At 38.4% G+C, this 18,219-nt stretch overlaps 1 protein-coding gene and 1 non-coding gene across 6 annotated transcripts in view; one reads left to right on the top strand and one right to left on the bottom strand.

Moving 5' to 3' along the window:
- Nucleotides 1-278: 278 nt before the first annotated feature.
- mctp1a (multiple C2 domains, transmembrane 1a) overlaps nucleotides 279-18,219 on the top strand; it is a 153,356-nt gene continuing 135,415 nt past the window's right edge. For 2 of the 5 annotated variants that reach the window (XM_059337990.1, XM_059337989.1), the window contains exon 1: nucleotides 280-1,304. In XM_059337990.1, the coding sequence (XP_059193973.1) occupies nucleotides 774-1,304 (531 nt within the window). In that variant the 5' untranslated portion in view covers nucleotides 280-773. Of the gene's footprint in view, nucleotides 1,305-18,219 lie in introns of all 5 variants that reach the window. The other 3 variants (XM_059337992.1, XM_059337991.1, XM_059337994.1) reach the window with 3 other exon arrangements.
- On the bottom strand, nucleotides 9,235-9,308 carry trnai-aau (transfer RNA isoleucine (anticodon AAU)). Its single transcript has one exon. It is a non-coding gene; the product is annotated as a tRNA-Ile (tRNA).

Here is an 18,219-nt window from a genome sequence, read left to right as displayed (position 1 = left end):
ATTCACTGAAGCCTGACCTATTTGACAGGGAGAACATATCCAGACATGGCTTCAGTGGAAGAAGCATCCATTCGATACAAAACAGAAAAAGTATCAAAAAACCTCCCAGTGTCAGCTCTGGGTTTGCCAAGGTCACTGTTTTGCAACAGTGAATCTAGAGGCTGAAAATCAGAAGGCACTAACTACAGAGATAAGCTGAGATGGGGGTGACAGTGGATCCACAGTTGAATTATAAACATCTCCACGAGGCATTGTGGGGTTACGTTATGCAATCAGCAGCATACAGATTATCCAGTCAAGTGACATGGTTGGCCAGAGGGAGGCGCGGTGCAGCCTTCGTCCTTCATTTGAATAGAACAATTAATGGGGAAGTTTGAAAACCTTGTAAAGCACACTGGAAAGAGCAGGGACGCAAAGACCGTCAACAAGCAAGCTAAGCATTACCAGGCATTTTTAGGTAGTCTGGCAGAAGTCACTGCATGTGCTCCAACTTCACCAGTGAGCTGAAATAAATCTTCAGTGGATGAGGCTATTGCTTGCCGTCTAACAAGCGTGCCTCACAGTGTGTGACAAAATTTACAGTGCTGCCTGCATAGGCATTCTACGAGGTACGTTGGGAGACTAACACCCCCTTCATCATCACACCGTGCGTCTCCTTCTTGGCGCTTTAAACCCGATCATCAGTGGAAGTGCTCCGAGCTGCAGCAGCCCAACTGTGACATCCGTCCACTATTCAGAGTGTGCTCAGGCTGGCTGGCTGCTGCACAGGCACCATGGAGCAGAAATCACCTAAGGATGAGAGCACCTCCAAGGGACAAGAGTCTCTGTCCTACCAGCGGAGGATGTGGAAGAATTTCCAGGAGAAAACCAAGCCTTGGCTCAGTCCTAAACTAGGATCGGAGCGTCGGGGTGCCGGGGGCGCGGAGGGCAGCAAAAAGGAATCGGGGTTATGGATGTTTAAGAGGAAAAAGAAACAGTTGGACCGGGTGTTTTCGTCGTCTCAGCCGAATTTGTGCTGCTCTCCGCCGGCTCCCTTTGAAGGAGATAAGTCCCATGGAGGCGACGCGGTCCCCGGCACCAGCAGCGACGGGCACCCTCTACATCCCCTTGGCGCAGCTTCTGGAGCCACGGGGAGCAAACCGGAGCTGACGGCGCACGGAAGCCCTAAACTACCCGTATCCCAGCTCATCATGTACCAGCAGAAGAGCTCCTCTCTCGGCTCGGCGTGCTTCGAGAAACTGGTGGTGGACCCGGCCGCGATGTTGGGAGAGGAGGAGCAGCTGCGTAAAAACGCAAGTGATTCTGTGAGTAAAGGCACATGTGGTAAAACACGCATCTGCTAGATTTTCTGCTTCTATTGACTAAGGCTATTTGTAAAACATAAAAAATAAATAAAAAGAATGCATAAGGAGGCGGACTGGGCTACATTAGCTTGGGAATTAAATAAAGGAGACAAGTTTTATGATGATGATGGTGGTGCTGCTACGTGCTCACTGCTCGTATCATGTGATGCCCACATCGATTTCCCAGTCCACTGCTTTCTTTACACCCTCCTGTAGCTGCTTGTGTTTATGGGCCATATGACTACGACAACTGCCAGTGTATGCCTTTGTGATCATGATCAGCATCATGCTTGCATCACAAGCTGGTTTTTTAGTGTCATGTCATCATGACAGTTTCCTCTTGCTTCATATCCTGCCAGTGCATTAGGTTATTTCAGGTATAGACTCTGATATAGGTTTTCAACACAGGCTACATGCTCTTATATCAGCCTCCTTTTGCCTGCACACATTCCTTTCTTCCAGTATAGGGATTGTCCCCTGGCCTCACAGTCCATCTGTCACAGTGTCCTTGCCAGTAGGCAGAGGCTGCGGCGGGCCTATGTAAGCTCATGGGTTCATCATGTGTTTTCTCTTCATAAACAGTGGCCAGTTTGCAAATGGTTATCCTGCATGTCACCAGCAGTGCTGGAGATTGATGGCAGGTATATTCCCACACCACTCAACATGCTGAGTCAGGGTGCCCTGGGAGAAACAGCATCAAAGGCATATGTCAGCTAGTTGTAAAAACTGCATTCACAAAAATGACACACAGCCTGAAAGTTCTGAGAGAAAACTCTACATTTTAAGTCAAATCACATGAAAAATGCTGTCAGATGAGAGTAATAAGTAAACAAATATTTGAGGTCATGTCTGGACCCACGCCATATCACCTGATATTAGTTCAGTTCACTAGTCCTCATGCCTGCTCTGATATTTAACAGTACTGTCAATAGAAATAATATTGAAGAGATGTGCGCTCGTAAGTGCATTCTGTTTCAGTGGCAGCAGTTATTGCAAAGCTTTTCATCTCACAGCTTTTGAAGTGTTGCAGACCTGCTTCCTGAGCATCATCCAGCTCACTGTCTAAAAGTGATTTAGCATATGAGTACACTTCTCACCACTGAAAGTTCGTGCCAAAGATCTCTCATATATTAAATCTGTAGTGCGTTACAGTGCACTCAGCTGAAGAGGTAAAAGAAATAATGCCTTCGTTGAAACTGATCTTGCAGTTTCATCACAGCGCTTACCAGGTCAGTTACATAATACACATGGATCTCACTTTGCCAAATAAAGTCTTGCCATTCTGTGTGAGACATTTTCTCCTGTTGTTGCCATGTTTTTCCAAGCTTCTGTTGTCTATTTGTTTGAGTTTCCACTTGGGAAGAGGTGAGCAGTGCTATACAGTTGTAGGGGTATCTGGTTCAGATACACATTGCCTCCAGCAGGGGTACCAAAATATTTAGAGGTAAAGCTAATTTAGATCAATTTTGCTATCAGAAATTGACTAAATTTATATTTAATACTTTAAATGAATTAAAGTTACTCGATGGGGCACCACCTATTCACTTAGGAATAGGAAAAGATAGCAAATTATAGTTAATCAGTCTCATAAAGTTAACAAATTATCAATTTGGAACATTGATTATTAATTATGAATATAATTATAATCGAATTACCTTATTAATATTTAGTAACGGTTGAAGGAATTTTGAGTTCTTTCCATAGCAGAGGTTAGCAAATCACTCATTCATGTGCAACATTAAAGGGAGAAGCATATTAATCCAAAAACATATTTATTCTAAATAAAGCAAAGCAAACAGAACGCACAATAACTAATCTAAAAGACTATTTACAGTGGAAATGTGGGTGAAAGAATGTGTAACAAAATGGCTGCCGAAAGGCGGTCATTTAAATGAATCAAAATGGCGGAAGCCCTTTTGTTCTTGAAGAACAATAGACCATGCGGTCGTGAAGGTCTATGTGTTGTAGGAAGCCAAATTAAAGTATATTTCATGTGGATTAGTGTGTGAGTAAATCAAAGGAGTTATAGCTAATTTACATGTACAACTTGAGATATGTAGAGCAACATTAATCATACAACTTCAAGTGATCTAACTACACAAAATATCCCAACAAATATACTTAAACACACAACAGATCAACACCATTGATTAAAACTTAACAAACTTGTTCTTGCTTACTAACTGCCCAGTACTATACCACAAAGTCCAGAGTTGAAAGGGGAAAGCAGCACTCCTTTTGAGGAAGAATCTGGTTCCTGGTTGGGTTTTGGTGGTTATAGCGTTGGTTGCTGTTGGCTCCAGAAGCTTGGTGAGGGTCTCTGTGATTATGTCCAGGATAGATCACAGGCAGGAAACTTAGAAGCGTTGTGGTGGGCCCACTTGGTTTGGGGCCTCTTAGAGCTGGAGACAGAGGGAAGATGTCTGATCTTCCTCCTGGAAGATCAGACCAGGACAGCAGACATGCTGTTCCTCAGGGAGTTGAGAAGAGAAGAGCAGGAAGGGGTGGCTGCAGGACACTTTTGTGTCTCAACCTGGAAGTTGTATTTCCTGTTGGTATCAGCCAATGAGACGCCTTTAGGTATCTCCAGATACCTGTGGGGGTGGGGGTCGTTTGTCTTTGTTTGGAGGGGGACAAAGAACGACCTCCATCTTGAAGCATGGAGAGAATTTGTTGACAATTCTCACTGAATTCAGTCTTTAATCCAAATGAATCTTCTGGAGTAGCTGTGAGCCCTACACAGTGTAATAGTAATAGTGTAATTTATCTATATCTTGGCTGTATGTATGTACAATCATAGATCTCAATCTATTATGCAATGACGTTAGGGGAAGAAGACAAAAAATGGCATGAGTGAAAATAAAGCTGATGAAGACAGATCAGACAGGGTTAGAGGTAATGAGAGGTGCTGAGAGGATGAGATGAGGTCAACTAAGATAAGATGAGAGATGATGTGATGTGTGATAAAAGAAGATTAAGGTGGGAGGAGAAGAAGTGAAGAGAAAGGAGATTAGAAATAATGAGATTAGACATGCTTTAATTAATAGGCTACCTGGAGGGAAATTAAGTATAACAAAACAAAAAAGTCAGTGAAATTGTTGAACTTTCAAGACACAGGCAGGTAATCTAACTAAAAACGTCTACAGTTAATGCATTTTTGCAAATGCACATTTGTGCATGCAAATTGATTGCATTTTTTCCCACAGCATTATTGACGATGCATTTATGTGCTGCCTAAACATTTTATAAAACCAACAAGGATTATAACTCAAAGTCACATACTCTTACATTCATCCACAAATCCAGCATTAGGTAAGAGTATGCAACTTTTCATTATTCAAATGAGAGCATAAACCTCCAAGCCACTTTTCATAAATTACATAAGAATATATGGAACATATTAAGCAAATGCCATTTCACAGTTTAATGTGGAAAGTAAATGATGGAAGGGATTAATGCCAAGTTCCAGAAGTTATTGAATTATTGACGAAGTGGAGATAAACAATAAGCACATTTCACTTTTGCTTACAATGCAGGGCGGTTTTATTGTGTGTGTGTTTTGTGCATTTCTGTATGTGTAGTGTACAGAAAAATATGACAGAGGAAAGCACCTGCTGAAATAAGAAATGATTGAAGTCATCTTCTTGATATTTAGTTTCTGTCCCTTCTGCACACTCCATATTTCACCTGTCCCAATGATTTATGGATTTTTGAAGCAATAGACAAAGTACATATTATCTCATATCTATTTTTAGTCTGCTCTTCACTTTGAGAAGAGTTAGTATGGGTACTGTATTTATCATGTTCGTCCTCATTCTGTCTAACTGTTAATTTCACATAGGAATGATCCCTTGTCTTCTTCCATTTTTAAACTAATAGGTTTTATTGGATCTGAAGTGGTTTCAATAAGTTGTTCATACGTGTGTTTGCACTGAAGCAAAGTGGGTCATCATCACCTAAATCAAGTCTGGTCTCAACTCTGTGACCTTTACTTAATGTGTACAGTACATCATTTTGATGGATCTGACTGTCTCCAAGCCAAACTTTCACAATCTTCTGTTCTCCTCTGGTGTAGTTAGCTCTCTAACCTTTAATCTTAGGCAGTTACCCTTCTACCATTATTAGTCTGACCTACTCAAAGCCCACTGTCAAGTATATTACTGTTAAAATAATATTGACAGGGGCCAGCTTTAGTTTTGTATACTTTACCCTGCCCTGATTTTGCAACAACAAAGAACAAACCAAACAAAGAGTTGAACAGGTTTCTACTCCTCATTTGGATCCCCTCTGGCTGTTTTTCTTCCTTTAGGCAATTGTAACTCAATTATTTGGCCTCATTAAATTAACATTGTTACTTTAACAGCCTGTAAAGCCAACCATCTTCATTTACACTCCGAATCAGTGAATTTGCTTGTTGATGTACACTGAAAGTCTTTGAAACTTGACAAATATTTGTAGGTAAAACTTTTCCTGATTTTTGTAGTGGATTCCTACAAGACAAAAGGGTATTCAGTAGGGTATTTTTTGGAACTGGGGAATCATGATTTATATAGATACTGATAAATTAGCAGCCAAAATGTATATTATTATTATTATTATTATTATTATTATATATTTTTCTGAGAATAAAATTATATCCCATAAATTATCCAAGCCTAATTGCTTCCATTGTCTTAAGATCAGCATCTACACCTTCTGATTCAGCAGGTGGCGGTGGTTGAGTATTTAATACATTGACATATTTGTTTTGCCAGATTATGTCAAAGTATTTAATAAATTGTATTTACAGTATTAGTACTAACTGTATTTACAGTCATGGAAAAAAATATTAGACCACCGTTGTATTCTTCATTTTATTGTTCATTTTAATGCCTGGTACAACTAAAGGTACATTTGTTTGCACAAATATAATGATAACAACAAAAAAAGCTCATAAGAGTTTAATTTAATAGCTGATATCTAGACATTTTCCATGGTTTTCTTGATAATGATTTTGGTTATCAAGAAAACCATAGAAAATGGCTAGATTTCAGCTCCTAAATGAGCTGTTTTTGTTGTTGTCATTATATTTGTCCAAACAAATATATCTTTAGTTGTACCAGGCATTAAAATTAACAAGAAATTGAAGAAAAAGGGTGGTCTAATATTTTTTTTTACCATGACTGTATATACAGCCTTTTTTTTTGTATTAACAATATGTCAGTTAGATTTTGGATTGATCAGAGCTGTGGGATATTAAATGCTTACTACATGTTAGTCTTTCTTACTCTCAAGTGTACATAAAAGCACTTAAAAATACTTTTTGAAATTTGAAATTGAAATCATCCTCCTAATTATATCAGTATGGGGTGGGCCACGAAAAGGTACTATACTGCCCTGCAAAGTCTAACTGCAGTAACTACGCAAAGGGTAAAACTGAGAAAAACTGCTTTAAAGTTTTTTAACGTTTCTTAACTGGCCAGCCAAATGGGTTATAGATACAGTAGGTAAGTGATATGACACCTATTTGTACATGTATTAATGATGTCATTTTTATGCTAGAAAAAATCAAGACGATTTATTTGACCTTTGACCCCAAAAATCTAGTTACTGCACTCTGGTTTTGCATTGCTGTAAAGGTTCTAATAAAAATGTTGTTGTCTTCTTTCAGCTTTTATATTTTGTTTTCAGTAGATAAACACTTTCAAAAGGAATTTGTTATAAGTGTATTTAAAAGTTTTTAACAACTCTATTCAAAGATTTGTGTATTTAAGTCTTAATATTATAAAGTAATTTTTAATTTTAGCCTTAATATAATTTTATAATAATCTAACTTTTTTTTTTACTTTATCACTATCTAGATAATGATTTCCCTATCAAATAAACTTATTATTTACATCATTCTTGTTTTCACTATTCAACAAATTGAAGAAATACAAGGCTACACTGTATCACAGTCAAAGCAGACTGCTTTGGTTTTATGTTTAAATTCGTATATATATCCAAAGCAGACTGTTGTAAGTGAACTTACTGCAGACTGCTTTGGTTTTGAGTTGGATTTTGTAGTTACTGCAATTTTTATATCAGGATTTCTCTGAAATAAAGTAAAATTGAAATCTAAAACTGTGTCACAGGAAAAAACAGACATCATGGAGTTCATTTGCAGTTATAACTCAATATCGACCAAAATTGTGTGTTACTGCAGTTAGGCTTTGTAGGGCAGTATAGCCTAGTTATTTATAATTTTAAAAAAAGAAAAGGAAAGAATCCATATCGTCACACTGTTAAAATAATCGCCTAAGTCATTTTTTGTCAAAATTTTTTTTTTTTTTGCCTAAATCATCTCCTCGTGATGCCAGCAACCTATGGTAAAATCACATCAGATTTTACCCCTTTAAGATCATCACTTCTTATAATATATAACAACACAGCAAAGAAGAGCCAGAGGGAGATTGTTTAGTTATCAGTTTAGTTTATCAGTGTTTTATTGTTGACACTAATATTGGTAACACTTTACTCTAAGGTGTCTACGTAAGAGTGACATGAGCGTGTCATAAACATGACATGGGATGTGTCATAAACATTAATAAAACTTTGAAGTAACATTAATGCTCATGATACTTGTCATGTCATGTTTCTGACAGGCTTGTGTGACTCTTATGTAGACACCTTCAAAATAAAGTGTTACCATATCTTGCTTAAGTCACAAAGGCATGTTCAAAAAATTGCCTAAGTCATTTATTTCTCTTAAGTTGCATAATTTACACACAGTGTTATTACTATGCAAATAGCCATCCTTTGTTACATCCTTTTTGAGTGAAATGATCAATAAATGTCTTATGTTACACTTTTGGTGAAGTTTTTTGTGTTTCCTGCAAAACTTGATAAAATGAGTTAGGCGATTATTTTAACAGGGTGACGATATGGTTTTGTCACAAAAAAAATTTACACAGACCCAAATATATGTCCGCAGTAATAAGTATGGTAGGAGGTTTTGAGATTAAATCATAAATCTTTCAAGGGCGGTGCAACCTTACGGAGGACCAGGGCATGAAATTGGCACACGCCAAATGTGGGTAAATTTTGTGATTGGCGGATAACTGATCAAGTGTTGTGTGTTGTTGACCAATCAGGTAGCCTATTTTTGTTGCTAAACAAGCCCTGCCATTTTCTTGGATTTTCAACAACAACAAAAAAAATGTGGCGGCATATTGCTGGCATGAAGAGGCCGCTGGCTGTAACAGAACAAAAAGAGGATGAGGAGGACGATTCAAAGAAAAATAAAAAAGACGTTTTAATACAAAGTGGAAAGTGGAAAGGGATGGCAAGGTTCGAGACTTACTGGTGTACGACGTCACAACAGAGGAGATGCACTTTCGGGATTGCCATATGTATGGCTCAGAGAAAGCAAAATCAAATCCATTTGTAATTGGGACAAAAAACTTAAAGTTCGAGGCAATTAAAGACCATGAGTCCTCAAAAAGCCACTTGCACACAATCAGTTGTAAGGTGGGGAAGACTGCTCCCCCAGAGCAGACAGCTGCGGTCAAGGCACTGACGTTGATGAATAATAATTATTGTTGTTGTTTATCTTAATGTTATTCAGTCAAAATAGTCTTGTCTTGAAAGTCTTGAAAGTCTTTTGTTATAAATGTAATGTTTATTGTTAATCTAAAATTTAACTTAAAAAAATGTTGAACGCGATAGACGGTTAGGACATCCAACTTTATTAACATACAGACAGAAATACAAAAAAAACCCAATTTAAATGTACAAAAAAATATAAATTATTATGACATGTGAGACGATGGAACATTTTCATTATTAACATTTATTTATATATACATTTGTTAGTAATTTTGTTTGTCCTCTATATACTTCCTTGAGAGATTTCAAAGGCAAAACGTATTCATGGCCCGTACGGGGATCGAACCCGCGACCTTGGCGTTATTAGCACCACGCTCTAACCAACTGAGCTAACCGGCCATGTAGAACTAAGCTCGTGACGTCACAACAAACCTATGAAACTTACTGAACATAAACTAAAACTCATTGAGCTGAAAGGAACTGCATCAAAGGAACTATCAATGTTTATTCTGACAGACAAACAATTCAATTTAAGTGTTTAATACTTGTTGTCCACTCCATAACTTTTTGTGACAGGAAGTAACGTTAACGTAGCCTACAAACTACGCACCTGACCTGGATGGATTATCTTAATTAGCCAACCGCCACGTCTCGTGACCAAGCCCACCGGAACGGAAGCCAGCTAAAGTTATCTTAGTTGAAGGACTACCTGGGTCCACAAGACGAGGGAAGTCAGCGGAGTTTAGAAGTGAACGAAGTTTGGATAATAGTTAGCAGCTAAATGTTGGATTTTGGACGTTTGCTAACACCGTTCCGGTGTTATGTCCTTACTGGTTTCAACCAACACTAGTCTGGTTCCCGTACTGGTGTGTGTGCAGCTGTCTTCTGCCTCATTTAGCAGATTCGTCACATACATAAACATATACAGTCATGAAAAAATGATTAGATCACCTTTTCACCTTGCTTTCTTGTTCATTTTAATGCCTGGTACAACTAAAGGTACATTTGTTTGGACAAATATAGTGATAACAACAAAATATAAGATAAGAGTTTAATTTAAGAGCTGATATCTAGACATTTAACATGGTTTTATTCATAATGATTTTGGTTATGATCAATACAAACATGGTTGGATGGTTCATGAACAATTCAATTGTGTCGTAGTGAATTGGAATCCAGATCTAACTGATCTAGCAAACGCTTTCTTTCTTTTTTACGTATAAGTGGCTGTGATATTATCCACAGGAGATGGAGATGCGACCTGGAAATCGCCAGTTAAATGTTTATTAAATATGTGATGAATCTGCTAACTGAGGCAAAACACAGCTGCACACCGCACACAAACGTAAAGCTTTTGTAAATGCTCGTTGATAGGTTATAAGGACGTACACGGATTAGAAAAAAGACAATAGACCTTCGTTTTGTAGCCTATTTAACTTTCTGTGTGCCCTAGCCTTAACTCCATCCAAACATGGTCTTTCAGTGCCTCGTTCTTTGACATTTTATGGATATGTTTGTCAACAAAACATGGAGGAGCCATGCCTTCCACAGGGGAAGGCCCAGATAATGCAGCTGCCCTTTGAAAGAGGCCCATGAAGAACCAACCCAGACATTTCTTAATGGTGAGTGAAGCGTTGGCATTGTTTTTCTTCAACCAGCACTTGCTTTTGTTGTGCTTTTACAATCATTTGTACACTGCACTCATCTTCCATGGCCTGCCTTCTTGTATTTCCTGTTTTGCCACTTGATGTGTCGCTGTCCATGGTATTGAATGGATGTAATAAGAGCCACTGCAGGATCTGGAGCCAGACTAGTAGCCTAAATAGATGGAATGAACCTGATGCTGTGGCTCTGTTTACCTTTCTCTGTCATCAATAGTCAGATTAGTTCTAACCACCGACCAAATCATGACTTGGTGTCTGATTATTATATTTTAAAGAAACATCATTATATTAGCACTTTATATTTATATACCTCTTCCCAGAACGTTTTTCAATGTTATTATCGTCTCAAACACAATGGTAAAATGTTCCCTTGTCTACATTTAAAACACTAAATCTGTGATATTACTGTTACATTTATGTAACTTTTTGGGAGTAATATATGTGTGCATGAGCCAGTTATATTGTAAAAGCTTAAGATCTTGTCTTTCTCTAAATCCTCTTCCCCAAATCTTAAGTTAAGCTTCAGAATACTCAAGGGAATTGCTCATACAATCCAGATATTATAGATAGATGGATAGATAGATATACTTTATTGATCCAAAACTGGGAAATTACTGTGTTTAATACTGTGTTGTGTTTTTTTCCTGTACAGTCCTCTAATTTATTTTTTTCTAATAGTAATGGGGAGTTAGTGATTTTTGTTTTTAGGGTTGGCTTCAATGAAGCTGCTAAGTTGTATGAATTTGAATATTTGGGGAATGGAGCATTTAATTTGCAACCTGCTCAAATTAACTCAGTTTATTATCATCCTGACTTAATATCAGAGCTAGTGAAAATCTTTTCCCCCAGATTGGCCTTAAAGAGAGAGAAAGTAGCTCACCAAGGCATTGCCTATTTCCACATCTCTTTTCAGGAGGGATAAATATTTAAACTTAACAAAACAAAAAAAAAAAAATGCTGCTACTCTGATATTCAATACACTGCTTCCACTTCTCACCCTTGCCTTCCTTTTTCCTCTCTTCTGCTCAGCTCATATGGTGTACTTTAAAATATTTATCACTTATGAACCAGGGAAGTGGGTTTTTGTGTCACGGAGACTATACACTCACAGCCTAATGCTAAATATATCCAATGTAAAAGATGCCTTGGGGGTATTTCATTCATGGAATCGTCTCACAGACAATTGGATGGCTATGCTCGGAGATAATACACCTGTTTTTGGATGAACATGCCCTGGACAAGTGGTTCATACTGTTAAGCCACTGAGTTAGTATATTGCTCAAGTTTTCAACTACTGCTGTATCTGAATAAATATTAAGTTAATAATCCGGCATATATATAGTCATTGTAGAATCATGATTTATGTATCTTCAATGCCTTATTTGAAAAGACTGTTTACAAGGTTTTACGAGACATGAGTAATCTTTATGAACCACTCTGCATAGCTTGCTGATTGGTCCAGCTGTTATAGCTCCATTGGGTTTTGGTGAATGTTTGCTGACTAAAATGAAACATCACCCTTTTCAATTGCTGCTGGCAAGACCAGACATTTGGCAGTTAAATGGTTTACTTTACTGAAAGGGTATAAAACTATATATCTCAGATGTTGCATCCCTGATACTGTTCCCTTGGGATATTTTAGTTATGGCCCTCTTTGATAATGCAGTGACTGTGAACTGAGCCATGTCTGGATGTCCTATAGGATTAAGTGTGGCTGTGTAACTTGTTGTGTTGTGAAGAAAGCATCACGGCCACTTGGAAACAGCCTGTGGCCTAGTTCTGCAAGTGTCCTGATGGCAGCTTAAATTAGGATTCATTACAGCCCAGGGGACTGTCGTTTGTAACATGCACTGACAAGCACATGATTGATGTTGACCTCGAAGGTGTCTGGGCCTGTAGAAATAAAAAAAAAACACCCACATTGACACATTACCATTCACATCGAGGAAGGTATGACCGGCACCATTTGGGGATGTTGATGGGTTTTTACTCTCAGTTTGTGATTAAGTGTCTTATATTGCCTGATGTCTGCTTCCCACACATCTGTTTCCCTGCCATGGAAATCTGTGAGAGAAATAAGATAAAGGATTCGAGTGCTTTCACCTGTAGATGAGTGCAATCATGAGCGAAATAAATTAGATTTAATTTGGAGTTTAACGAGTTGGCATTGTGGCTCAGTTGTTTGCAGTGTTAACAGAGAGCCTGGAAGCTGAGGTTTATGCTCACTTTGCTTCAGCTTTGTCTGTCTTCACAATAGCTCATTTTGAGATGTGCAACTGAGGTGCATTGAAAACCTTAAGTATCCATTTATATGAATGTGAGAGTTTTCTATGTTTGTAACCTGATAGCAGCAGACTGAAGATTGAAAAGCATAGCCTTTATTTAGTTTTGAGTCATTTTAGTAGTTTTTTGTGCCCAGAATATTTTTTAATGTCTTATTAGATTCTTTCCAAGTTTTCCTTCTTTTGACATTTTTTTCATAATTTATTCAGATTACTGGAGCAGCTTGATTATTTTTTTTTAATTCAAATGCTCTGCCTTAACACTTTGTTTTAGCCATGAAATGCAGTAAAAAAAAATCCTGGACATTAATCAAGAACAGATTTGTGAGTGCAAGGGCTGAAAGTGAAGGAAAAAGAAAATCAAAGCAAAAGGAAGGCTGGTTTTAAAAAAATGTTAGAAACTTAATATTTTATTATGAGCATACAAAATGTACATATCTGACAAAAAAAAAATCCATAAAAAGTCATTATTTTAATATATTTTTCAGTTTATATTTTTTTAATTAATATTTCTCAGTTTATGATTTAAGATGCAGAAAAGCATGCACATTTTCACACTTATTCTTACAGTTGTTCACTCATTTTCACCTGTCAGTGAAACCTTCAACAGCCTGATGACCTGTCACTCAAAAGCAACCTTTTACTTACTGTTGCGATTAATCTCCTTTCTGTCTGTCAATCACTCTGTGTTATTCCTGCAGCAAGGTCACAAATCACCTGTTTTTGCAAGTCATTGCCCTCAATGATAAAAAAAAAAGAAAAAGAAAGTTGCCCTTTTCCGTCTTCCATCACTCCTCAGTATGTCCTTGAGGGATAACTACCTGCATTGTCTCTGATCTGTCTCACATCTCCCTTTCTCTGATCCCAGTCTTAGCCTCTCTGATAACGACAATCTTCCCTTACAAGAGCTGTCATAGGACAAATCCAAAATGTATCCCAGCCTGTCAGGAACAGTCTGTTTACTGCAAGATGGGAACTCTGCACTGTGACATTGTGTTACCCTCCAGCGTTGTTCTCCCCAGTCTCAACCGGTCCCATTACAGTCTCACAATGTCAAAGCACATGCATATACAAATAAGGTGTACACAGACATGCACACCCACACACTAACGAGTCTGAGCCCCTAAGTGTTATTGTAAACAAGGTTAAGCATGACAGTGTAGACTGGTAAATGACTCAGGAGTGCCGACGCGCCTTCATGAATGGCAGCATAACACAAAGAGAGAAAAGAGATTGATGTGGCTGTGGTTATACTCTGAGCACTGAACGAGACACCGAACTCTCTCTTCCTCTTCTTCACTGTTAATAATACTACTTATAATACAGCATAATGCATTGATCATATTCTCAAGGGTCAAAAGTGGTGGCAGACATGATTGTCAGTCAGAGAGAGCAGGTAGAGATGGAAGAGCCTTTAAATCAATAGATGGAGCCAGGGAATTAGCTTTCTAACTCTTAAAGCTGCCCTCCCACATAGATTAATCATCACTGAGTCGAGTCAGACCAATGCGGACGCTCAGCGTAGGAGGCTGTGTGTGTGTGTGTGTGTGTGTGTGTGTGTGTGTGTGTGTGTGTGTGTGTGTGTGTATTTGTATTTGTATTTGTAGGGAGGGTGGTCAAATTACAGATGACATTCAACAATAGTCTGCAATGTGATGTTTTTTGATCCTCGAGGAACAGTTTGTTTGTATTAGCTCATTAAAAGGATAAGTGAATGCCATCTTCTTGTTTAAAGGTGGAGTCAGTGATTCTGGAGAAATATTGTTGATGTTTGAATCAACACCCAAAGTACACCCCTCCTGTCTGTTTTCCTTCAGATTGTGCAAGATATGCTGTCCCTCTTTCTTCCACTGCCTTTCTCTGTACACATTCATAGCCTTTCCCCGGGTATACACCCAAGTACAAATGGAAGTCCGAGCCACTTAGTTTGTTCCCCACTAGATATTTTTTCAGCAAACCTAAAAAAACCCACAGCTACCAGACCATGAGGACATATTCACTGAATTTGACAAAAAAGTGTATTGGATTATAAAAGCAGACTTCACCTTTAGAAGGCCAAACATAATCCTCTGTGTCTGATCGTTATTGCATTGTATCTTTCCCTTACCTTCAACCCCTGCGCTTTTGAAATTTAACAACATAGCAACTGAGCTATGACAGCTTTTTATAAGTAGGTTGAATGCACAAGATAAAAGCAAGGACAAACCCCAGGCAGACAGAGACAGACGGACAATGATAATATGGCACAGGTGGTGTTTGGCCATTCTCTCCGGACAAAACAACACATGGTGAACAAAGGCTGTGTGGTATATTTTCTGCTCCTCATGCTAATCAAACATGAATAATTTGCAACTCAATGTAGACCCCACTTCCTCAGTGGTGAGTGGATATTGAATATTTGCAAATGAGCCTTTCCTGTAGTATAGATGAAGCTGTCCCAATAGCCTCTGAGTCATAAGTGTTCCAGCAGCCCATTAAGATCAATATGGGAGAATGGCAGTACATTGAATGTACTGCATATTGAGAAGTAAACATGTGTGCTTTCTATTATTCCAGTTAATGCATGGGGTGTTGTGTTATCCATTTTGTTGGATATGAACAGACCTACTGTACCTAAGAACCCACTCAAGACTATTGAATGAACTGATTTACTTATTAACACATGGATGCCTCATCTGGGTTTCACATTAGCCCTTTTAGTACATTTCTACCAAAATGATATCCCTTACAAAGCATAAGAAATCATTACAGTGGTGTACACCCCTGTAATGACTAGAATTGTTGTCCTCTCTGTGGTGTAGATGTCCTCTGAGAAACTGCATCGTGCTAAATAGAGTAAGCCGCCCAATGTCTTTGCTCTACTTCCTTCTGATTTGGTCAAATCTTTTATTTTTTTGGCACTAACCTATTGTATGATTTATTTAACTTGGATTTAAGCCAAAAATTCGCAGAATCTAGTTGTACTGAAACGAAAGTTGTAAATGACTGTTACTGATAAACAAATTAGGCACTAAGTGTTGTTAGCAAATCACAGTCTTCGATTTTGACCAGAGTTAAGTAGATCTGAGCCTTTTGAACTCGAGGGAACATCTTTATGTGTCTATGGGGTTTCTTGGGAAGTCATAGTAATCAGCTGAAAAGCCACTGTATTGATCCAGAGAGAGAGAGCAACAGAGACTGAACAAGGGAGTTGATACTGGGGTATTGAGGAGTGTGAGTTAGGGAAATATTTGCAAAGGGAGTCATTTATTTACTCCTATCCCATATGTTTTCCATTGGGGTTTCTTTTCAGTAAAGCCTAGTAATCAGTGAATTTTGTAGTTACAGCAAAAGGTGGACCTGAGCAGCTGTAACTAATTTAGAGTAGAACTTTCACGCCTGCCAATTTTTACTGCAGTGCCACTTGCTGTGAGAAACTGCTAAGAATGTTCCAATACAAATGGGCACATAAGTTAAGATTTGGCTGTACTAATTTCAGTATTCTATGGGTTTTCTTTTAACAAGAATGCAGCCATGGGTGTGAGACGACAAGTACCAAACTCAACACATTTGCATCTCAAGTGATGAGGGAAAAAGTACACTGTTTCTTCAGTAATTTTTATTCTCTCTTTCATTTTTTTTATTTCCTTTGTATTGTCTGTTTGTCTGAGGTGAAGTCAAGGAATGGGGTGATTCAAATGGTAAATGGACTGCACTTATATATCGCTTTTATCCAAAGCGCTTTACACTACAGACTGCGCTCATTCACCCATTCACACACACATTCATACTGGTGGCCGAGGCCATCCTACAACGGTGCCACCTATCATCATTGGGAATTCATTCACACACTGATGAACGCAGCATCGGTGGGCCATTTGGGGTTGATACTTCGACATGTAGGCTGCCAAGGTCAGGGATCGAACCACCAGCCTTCCGATCAGTGGGCGACCGTTCCTTGAGAGTGTCTGTGGGGTTACGTCTTTTTGAGTTGATTGACTGAGAGACATCCATTATTTCATCACTCAACAAGGTGTATGTTAAAGTTTATGTGTTTCCACAGTAAGGTTTAGTTTGCTTTAGGGAAATGTAAGCATGCCTTTTTTTGTACAGTTCTGGGCTAGGCAATAGATGGATTATATTTTACCAAATAAAGTATACTTTGTGGTTGACAACATTAACGTTAGGTAAAACTGGATTAAGGTCAGAGTAATAATGGTCAGAATATTAATGTTACAAAATATTGCAATGCCACTGGAAGTAACGCAGGGTAATCATTTTGCATAGAATACAGTCAACTGTGAGAGTTGGTGAACTTGAAGCCCAACCTGTTTTTCTATTATTACTGACATGAAATATAAAAGTCAAACACAACAGATTAGACAACGTGGCAAATTCAATTTCCTTGTGATAAAAGAGATTCAGGTGAACTCAACTCAAATCACTATTAGATTCCCTTGCCTGTTGGCTTGCCATCCCAACATGGAGCACACAAACAGCCTGCAGACATGACTGCTGCGGTCCTGACACATCGGTGTGGAAGGATGAACCTCATCATGGCTGAGCAGAGCTAGATATAGAAAAATATTCACATCAAGGCCTGTTTTGTTTATTTAAAGCATCCAGCATGACAATGGAGGTTATGAAAATAGCAGTGGTGACAGACGGCGAAAGCCTGCTGTTCTGCACAGTTTTTCACAAAGCACATGTTCAGTGACATCATTTAAACAGATTGATAATGTGTGACATAGTGTGAGAGATCAGTATGATACAGATGTGGTCCCGTCAGTTTGTGACATTTCTTACCTTGCTGTGTTTTTTTTTTCATGACAATGTGAAAAGTGACTCATGACAAAGCCTTGAGAGAAAGTGTGCATGCATGTGTGTGGATTGTGGTGTTGCGGGGACACTTTAACCTCAGTGGCCAATGAGCAATACAGGCAGCCATTGGCAGAAACATTTGCCTTTTTCAGTCCGTTTAAAGGAAATCAAAGAACATGAGGATACCGGAAATACTTCAGAGTCAGCAGGTCAGCTCAAAAGCATTTAGCCATGTTAGGACGACAAAGAAACATTTTATCTTTATGTAGCTCTAAATTGGTGCTTTAGTTAGACAAGAATAGTGTGTTTTGTAGCTAGCCGGTGACACTGTAGTACGTCATAAGGGTTTAAAAGGCCATGACTCTGAGTAAAAAGACAAATATTGGGTGGAGCATAACTTTAAAGTTGTCCTTTAGAGTTGGCTATGACAGAAAAAATCAGTTGCTGCCGTACAATGTTTTTTAACCTATGAATGCACTTGAATGGATAATCTGGTATTTTTTTGAGTCATTCAGTACTTTAGTACAGTAAGCCCATCAGTTCAAATATGTAGTTTCAGTGGGC

Source organism: Centropristis striata, chromosome 7 (genome assembly GCF_030273125.1).
Source record: "Centropristis striata isolate RG_2023a ecotype Rhode Island chromosome 7, C.striata_1.0, whole genome shotgun sequence".
In the NCBI taxonomy this organism is placed as follows: domain Eukaryota; kingdom Metazoa; phylum Chordata; class Actinopteri; order Perciformes; family Serranidae; genus Centropristis; species Centropristis striata.
The sequence above is the reverse complement of the archived record's forward strand: the minus strand, read 5'-3'. Positions and strand labels throughout refer to the sequence as shown.